Consider the following 8,421-nt stretch of genomic DNA (forward strand, 5'->3'; position numbering starts at 1 on the left):
GTCTCGAGCTCGGCATTAACTTTCTGGACACGGCGTGGATCTACCAGTCGTTTGGCGCTGGTGGCGGCGGCAACTTTACCAACGAAGAGCTGGTGGGCAAGGCAATCAAGCAGCACGGCCGCGACAAGTTTGTGATTGCGACCAAGTTTGGGGTAGTTCGCGCCCCGGATGGGTTGACTACTGTCAACGGGTCCGAAGCCGTGATTCGATCGCAGCTCGCCGACTCGCTAGCCCGCCTGGACGTCGACTACATCGACTTGTATTACATGCATCGCATGGATCCTGAGACGCCTATCGAAGACACCATTCGCGTGCTCAAGTCACTCGTGGAGGAGGGCAAGATCAAGTACATTGGGCTGTCCGAGTGCACCCCCAGCGAACTCCGCCGAGCGCACGCTATCCACCCCATCTCTGCCATCCAAATGGAGTGGTCCCTGCAGTCCCGCGACTTGGAAGCGCTCGTCGTCCCGGTCGCCCGTGAATTGGGCGTCGGCATCGTGGCCTACTCGCCTCTCTGCCGCGGATTCTTAACCGCAATCGACACTTTCGACAAGCTTGACGGAGACGACAGTCGCCGCAAGCTGCCTCGGTATAGTGGCGACAAGTTGGTCCAAAGCAAAGCCAAAGTCGCTAAGTTCTTTGACCTCGCAGCGGCCAAGCACTGCACGCCGGCCCAGCTGGCCCTGGCCTGGGTGCATGCCCAAGGCCCCGACGTCTTCCCCATCCCGGGCACCAAGTCCTCTACCCGCATTGTCGAAAACGCGCATGCAGTGACGTTCACCCTCACGCAAGACGAAGTGACTACCATTGCCGCCGCCGCCACATCAGTCGAAGGCGATCGGTATGCTAGCAACAAGCACACGTTTAACGCCCGCCTGGACAAGGCGTAGACGAGTACACACATAGCACGACCGACGTGGCACGGTGTAGTGGTGGTTGGAACCGCATGGGACATGCTATGGTAGTGGTATTGTTTGATTCTAACCATTGCTAGAATGTGCTACTAGTACTATTAATAGTAACCTTTTTAATACAGTAGTACGATGTGAGTTAAAACATGCTCTGTTTTTAGAAGTATGTTATTGTTTTTTTACCCAAAATTTGGACTTTTGTGCTAAATCGCCAAATGTATCGATGGATTCTTTGTTCTAAGTGTTGTGTTGTGGTGATTGTAATCACACTAATTAACATTAAATGATGATTATGGTTTACTGCAATCCGATTGGCTCAATGCTTCTGCCGAGTCTTGTTGAACCGTAACGTCACTGTGGATTTGGTTGTATCGATTCATTCTCCATGTCGCTCCAGTTTTACAGTTAGTGATTTCACGGTATCTGATTGGACAAATTGGGCAATTTTGAATTTGCACGTAAGACAGTTCACTTGCGAATCAAATGTTGGTCCAAACAACTGATATGAATCTGTGTGCGTGCGATAAAAGCTCGACCGCCCCACTTCAACCTGCTTTTCTACTGCAAAGATCCGGAGCTATAACGTTTTGGGAAACCATGTACACATTGCAGCGCCGTCATCCAATACAGTACACTCACTGCAATTCAATCGCTTGATCGTCACCGTCGTAAACTTTGAATGAACCGCCGCGTGCGTACAATTAATTGTCCAATCGGGTCACCCGGCAAAGATCGTCATGGTGGCATTGGATTGGTTACTTTTCGGCCAATGGCATCGTAGTTGAAGCGGCCGCCTTTGCACTTGCCAATCAAACCTCACCCTTTTTGCCAGCACAAAAACAACCGACATGTCCGTCACGGCCGTCTTCACGACGCCAGACCTCCTCTACCAAGTGCTGGCCTTCTCACCAGGCGTGTCGTATGTACTTCGTCTCTTCCTCGAGTCATGCCAGCATATGCCACGAGTTGGCCTTCGTGCCACCGCGCTCGACATAGCCTGTCGACAAGGGGACTTGCATTTAGTGCAGCAACTGCAAGATCGGCCGTGCACCACCAAAGCTATGGACTGGGCCGCTGCGAACGGTCACTTGGATGTTGTCGCATTTCTCCACCAACACCGATCCGAAGGGTGTACCGTCGACGCCATCGACCGTGCCGCTCAACGCGGACATGCCGACGTTGTAGAATTTCTGCTCACCCATCGACCAGTTTTCTCACCCAATGCACTGGTTTGGGCTGCTGCACATGGCCACGTGAGTGTGCTGAGGGCTCTCCTCAATGCTAACCCAACTTGCGAATGGAATTACGAGCATGCCATGGCCCGAGCCATCGAAAACGGACATGACAACGCCGTCACGTTTATTCGCTCGACCTTGTCGAATCGCCGTCCCGTCGTTGTTGCCATCGCCGATGAAAGCGTTAAGGAGGGGTTCATCAGTTCGCTGCCGCGCCGCTTGATGTAAAACCCTAACGCGGTTTACAATGTGTGTGTAGGATGTACTTGTGACATGTAGTTTCGCCCTTGTTGTGTGTCGTGGGCAGTTCAAACTAACACCAGTTGCTCAGAGTAAGACGACGAAGATTTCTCCTTTCGACTCCGAGGGCGTCTGCCTCGCCACCAAGGAGTCCAATGTCGAGCCAAATCCAAGCATGAATGTTATATGTGGCACATACCGGTACGGGGCGAGTAGGAGGGGCAAGTTGTTGCGTGGTTGCCTTTTGCTACGGCTTACAGAGTTGACTACTTTTCACGTTAGCATGTACTTGTCGAGAGAAAACCCAAGCAGGTGTCCATACCGGTACTATGAATAGTAGGAAGGATTTGGACAGGTACAGACTGTAGTATAACGTAGGAACCATAAACTAACGTTACAGACAGAGGGTGTACGTACTGTACCTTGTATAATTTGATGATAACGTTAATCTAATTCTCCCGCGCTTTAGAGAATCATCGTACAACGCAATGAATGAGACTAGGGGTTACTGATTTACGATTCGGCAGCGTTGTGCAGCCCAGATCCACGACTGGTCTGCCCAGACAACGTTTCAAATGTGCACGTCGTCACATTGTGCAACGGTTGTGACTTGTCAAAGTTCGACACCTGACTACCAGTAGTACTGTAGATCTCTGTACGTGATCGTGACTTCGCTGTTTCGAATGGAAACATCACTTTGCACTTGTATCGTCACACCAACCACCGTCATCCTTGACATAGTCAAGTCCGTTCATATTAATATGCACGCAGACCTTTCGATGGGTACAACAGTCAACCGAACCATGTTTACAGTGTGATTTCGTGACTGTTGCTGACATGTGAATTGAAGGGACTGACATATATTTATGAAACGACATCCCGGTGAGCTACAGTACATGTCTTGTTGGCATTGCAAGATCCGGCGGTGGGTTGATACAATCATGTTAGACGTGTTAATTCACTGCATGTTGCGCGTAATTCATTTCAGACAACGACTTCAATGGATTCGGTATATATCCTCAAGCCATAGCCTTTCCCCCATTGTGTATACATACAAGATTATTCCGGGATTGACACTGAATGCATTAATTGCTAACGTTACTGTAAATACTGATGGCGCACAAAATCCCACGTGTTGGATGCGATTTGATGCACTCTTTTTTATCTAACGTTATGGTACCACAGTGGTATACTCGTTTCGCTCGAAAGAAATCGGGTTGCCACAGTCCGCCCCTGAATTCAACCATTTCGTGGTGACAAACAGCAATATATGTGGACTTGGCAGGGACTGCTTTCTTCGAGTGACGGATAAAAATCCTACTTGAGGGGGGGAGCGTCGAGTGATCCGTCTTGTTTTTCGTACAGTCTAAACGGCAAACGCTTCGCAACGATGTACTACTTACATGTTCTACCCAGAGTCACAGGGCAGTTGTGGTAATGAGACAATCAAAATACAAGTAAGCGCATGATGTGTCAACGACCTTAGACGTCGGACACTGGGTAATGTACGTGCACCCTGGCCTGGCGCCACAAATATCGCGCAAACTTGTTGTCGTGCGACGATGTCGTGAAATTTGCGGCAGCCCATCGTCTCATGATTTGTTCGTCATGACGAGCTGACCCTCTATCGTTTGTCGTCTACCGGCACTGTACTAGTACGGTGGTACTGTTCTTAACTGTATAAAGCTGCTGCGGTACTGAAGTCGGGGGTGTACATCCCCCCCCATGGGGAAGACATGCGTCTTCATGCAAGAAGTAAGCTGTGACGGGATGATCGTCGTTGAAGACTTGCGACAGATGCCCACCCATGTCGATCTATCGTCGCACAGTGTAACAACATGTTCCTTGATGCATTAAGTTACCACACGATGCAGCAACAGTGCACCAATTTCAGTAGTGATTTCATAACATTCCCGACCAAATTTTAAAGGCAACCTGCCCCCCGATTTGGCTCCGACCAACACGCCCTGTTCGTTGAGTATAATCTTGTGTAGATTTAGACTGCATGTACTATGGGTCGACAATTTTCACGCGGCTAGTATTCATTGCAGTACTGCTCCTGCGTTGCAAGTATAACACACTTTCTAAGGTGCCCTGCACTTAATAGTGTGTGTGGCTGGCAGTAATTGGCTCGTGTAAGCTTATAATGTTGACTGCCAGTATACGTACAGTATATATATAACGTTATCGCGCCTTCTCGTATGGTGCACATCATCTATAAACTACTAGTACCAACTTTTCACAAAAATTTCTGTCGTCTATTTCATACTAGTACTAGTATTCATTAACGTAAAAAAACAATTTATAAAATATTAAGATAACTTTTTTGGAAGTATCCTCATGCGAGATCGCGATAGCATCGACGTGTTTTTATCCGTGGAGGTACATCCGTCGTCGCCTCAATCCTCCAACGTTCGGGCTACATCATGCATGGGAATCTTCTGTAGTAGAAAGGACATAACTTTTGAGTCCGTTACGATATTTGAGTTTTGAATAGTGATTCCAATAGACAAGACGCTCCGCTTTCAGTTCATAATCGAATTATCAGTTTAGACGACGAACTTCACAGATAAATTTGTTACTTTCTGCTCGTAAGCATTTGTACTCACATTTTGATAATCAATTTAGGATCACTTTTTTATATTAAAGTATGCATGTGTTGGAGCATTGAAGTTATGTGTTTAGGGTAAGCGATTACAACAAGTTTCATAAAATTTATACAAGGGCATTGTTTTATAGAGTTATATTTATGTTTCCACTGAGTTTAACACTCGACAAAACCTCAGATCCAACCCATGTGGTCCGTGTCGACTAGGGTACTTCAAACCCAATCTTGAATGACTGTTATCGATGGCTTCTACGCTGTTTTTGCATGTCATTCACGTGACCGAATGGTCAGCATTATATGACAGAGGTTTTGACTCGAACAAATAACAAATAACGAGGTGTGATTGGGCAATACAAAGTTATCCTAAATTGGTTAAATTGTTAAATTGTCTTAACAGTAAACTGGTTTTTTACGTTAGTCAAAATTTCAGCAAATTGAGATGTAGAATCGACAGATCTCAATGTGGTGAAGAAATTCTACGTCTCAGATTCAACTGGACGTTGTCACCTCACGATTGGCCTCCTACGCCTCTGAATTGGTCCAGAAATAGATATTTAACCTAGCGGTATTTTACGTTGGAAGTCATCTAAAGACTACAGATCGGCCATCCTCAGGAGGAGACGTTTTACTATTAAACGCCTCGGTTCTTTCAGTTAAACCCACGAAATGTTGACGTTAAATCATTATTAGTTACGTGTTTTACCTGGTAATTAGGTTAAGCATTGTGAATAATCCGGATACAACGAAAACGTTCGTACGGATAAGTGCATAATACAAAGACCAAGATATACTTGTACCTGGTTCCATATATCTCCGTACAAAAAGGCTGGTTGGTTTAAATTCTATTACTCGATCAATTTTTCACCAATCGAAAATCTGAACTGTAGCTTCTGTTGGGTCCAGTTCTATCGTTATTACGGTATATTTTCCTAAATACAATGTAATATCAATACAAAGTTGGAATACTAGTAGCTGTCGAAAGTCAAGGCATTTATTTGTATTCTTTAGGTGACTTGCACCATACTAGTAGGAAGTTTTTAGATGACGTGTTTGTAGATTGCTGTGAGGTCAAACTTGCAAGATTCTAACGTCAGCAAATCCATGATAACGTTATACTACGTAGTACTTCGTATATAGAATTGCATACTTCAGGGTAAGTAGTAGATATATACAGTATTGCGTCGCCTTTCTAAGACAAAAATGTTGAGGTTGCGCGTGTGGGTCTTTGGAGCGGTACATACTGTACTGTAGTTGAGTTACTCTGACGACATGGACTACTCATAACGTTAGTGCCTGGTACTACACTGAACTACCGCTAGTATATGTGAACCATGTTCATGTAAATAACGTTGCATCACATTGAAACGACGTGATGGATGTTGACGGCGAATACTCTGACATGCCCATCGTCGTTTCACCATCTTCTCATATTAGTTATAAAGTAGTTAGTCACCAAAAACACAGAGACGTTGTCCATGTGCTTTTTTGGGACGGTTACCGCGGCTCAGCCTTGTTCCCGATCTGCTGCTGCGACGACGACACTCGCCACTCCCGGACGTGGGGGGTACACATGTTCATGCTTTTCCGCAGTCGTTTGCAACCGTGGGCCACACACAGCTTGTCTTTTCGGTGGAGCTCACACAGTCCCCCTCCCCTGTCGGTCCGGACGCAGTCGTCCACGGTGCACGTTCGACACCCACCATGCTTGGCACACTTGTTGCCTCGCTGGGCTCCTTTGGTGCAGCCTGCCTCGACGCATCGCTTGCCGCCGCCATGGGACCGGCAGAACCCGCCGCCTTGGCTGCTGCGATCGCAGTGGTCGTATTTGCACCTAGCACCGCCTCCGTGCGCCTTGCACAGCCCCTGGGATTGCGCTGCGTTCGAGCAGTTGTAGACTTTGCAGCACTTGCCGCCGCCGTGGCCAATGCAGTAGTTGCCGTTCTGGGCTTCTTTTTGGCACTCAGTCATCATGCATTGCTTGCCGCCGCCGTGGGACTTGCAAAACCCTTTGGACCGGACGTTGCGACCGCAGCCGGCGAACGCACATGGTTTTCGCCTAGAGCTGTTCGTCGTGTAGTCCTCGTCTTCGTCCGTGTCGACCGTGCTGTGGCTAGAGCCGCTCATGGATCGTTGGACCGATAGGGGAAAGCAATAGGACGATGGAAATGGGGTTGGGGCTGCAAAGTACGTATTGTGATGGTGGAGAGGTGGGTGGGGCAATGTTGCTGGGGATGCTGTGGGGGCGTGAGGGAGCGCATGCATGTCCTGGTCCTTAAGGAACCGCATTAGATCTGGGTCTTCCAATATCGATTCCAACGCACGGATGTCAGTAGGCAGGGAAAACGGAATCGGGTCGTTCCAGTGGGAGGTCGTGTGATGTACGAGGGCATGGCTTGGGGGCATCCTCCAAGTGTTATTTGACACGTACAGTACAAGTACAATTGAAAAATGCCACTAACATGACGACACCAACTCGCACCCACACGGATATTATATTCTGCGATATTTGCGGATTTGGGGCAAGTACAAAAGTGCCAGCACCGTGACGATTACAATCCAGTTGGTGTCACCAGATGTCCCTGCTGCGCGTAGAGAGCGACCTTCTCATAGGCACGCATTTAATTCCAGCTGGTGTGTGGTCGTGGAATAAGGATTCCACGACCAAAACGTGGAATGTAGTGTACCTACTACTACCGTAGTACTACTTGGTAAGAAGAAACCATATGAAGATTGCTCCAGTCAACGAAATCTCGTCAACATCGTGTCGGCGAACAAACTAACGAATTGGAACGCCATAGAACGCTGCACCCCCACATTCAGAGTTGGGCTTGTGGGAATGCTTATTCCATCGTATAGCTGGAAGGGGGACAGTGGATGCTAATCGACACAGGGGTGGAAAGTCCAAAGGTCGTGTGCCTCTATTATACGTAGTATTCCATGCAGCAGACTGTACCAATGTACAGTACAGTACCACCAATGCTACATACACTTCTGTATAACAGCGTCGTGTCGTGCGAGAGATGTGTGGTGTAAATCCATCCCCCCATGAAGTGTGACTTGATGTGTCCCCCCTTGGATCGGGATGGGAATTGTTTAATCACGATGTAAACGTGCATTAGAGATCATTGTAAATGAAATGGATTTTGAAGTCAGCATCACGTTAACTGTTAACGCTAGGCAAGCTACCTCGATTGACTATCATACAGTACCCAGGGGAAACCTAGCTCGTACGCTTCGGGTTTTGGGGGATTCTGGACATCATGAATTAATTGGACGCTTCGGTGTTATGAATGACGTTAGTCAGAGCATTCTGTGTTCAACTCCAAATTTTACACATTTACGTTATCGCGCGTTACTATTAATAGCACAAATGCCCGCACCCATATTGTCGGAGCAATTCCCCAATAAAGATGTCCTACTGTTGTAA

At 47.5% G+C, this 8,421-nt stretch overlaps 3 protein-coding genes across 3 annotated transcripts in view; 2 read left to right on the forward strand and 1 right to left on the reverse strand.

Moving 5' to 3' along the window:
* H257_10632 (hypothetical protein) overlaps nt 1–890 on the forward strand; it is a gene marked incomplete at both ends in the record, with an annotated part of 1,194 nt that extends 304 nt beyond the window's left edge. Inside the window, one exon of the mRNA XM_009837232.1 lies at nt 9–890. Coding sequence (XP_009835534.1) covers nt 9–890 — 882 coding nt within the window. The remainder of the gene's footprint in view (nt 1–8) is intronic.
* Nucleotides 891–1,732: 842 nt separating this feature from the next.
* On the forward strand, nt 1,733–2,437 carry H257_10633 (hypothetical protein). The gene has a single exon (XM_009837233.1). The coding sequence runs from the start codon at nt 1,760–1,762 to the stop codon at nt 2,372–2,374; it is 615 nt and encodes a 204-aa protein (XP_009835535.1). The 5' UTR covers nt 1,733–1,759; the 3' UTR covers nt 2,375–2,437.
* Nucleotides 2,438–6,342: 3,905 nt separating this feature from the next.
* On the reverse strand, nt 6,343–7,511 carry H257_10634 (hypothetical protein). Its single transcript, XM_009837234.1, has one exon. It carries the CDS (start codon nt 7,395–7,397, stop codon nt 6,489–6,491), a length of 909 nt encoding a protein of 302 aa, XP_009835536.1. The 5' UTR covers nt 7,398–7,511; the 3' UTR covers nt 6,343–6,488.
* Nucleotides 7,512–8,421: the final 910 nt, after the last annotated feature.

The sequence above is a fragment of the Aphanomyces astaci genome (genome assembly GCF_000520075.1).
Source record: "Aphanomyces astaci strain APO3 unplaced genomic scaffold supercont1.29, whole genome shotgun sequence".
Lineage (NCBI taxonomy): Eukaryota > Oomycota > Saprolegniomycetes > Saprolegniales > Verrucalvaceae > Aphanomyces > Aphanomyces astaci.

Coding starts and splice junctions, on each gene's coding strand:
- H257_10633 (XM_009837233.1), top strand. CDS start 1,760: ATGTCCGTCACGGCCGTCTTCACGACGCCAGACCTCCTCTACCAAGTG.
- H257_10634 (XM_009837234.1), bottom strand. CDS start 7,397: ATGCCCCCAAGCCATGCCCTCGTACATCACACGACCTCCCACTGGAAC.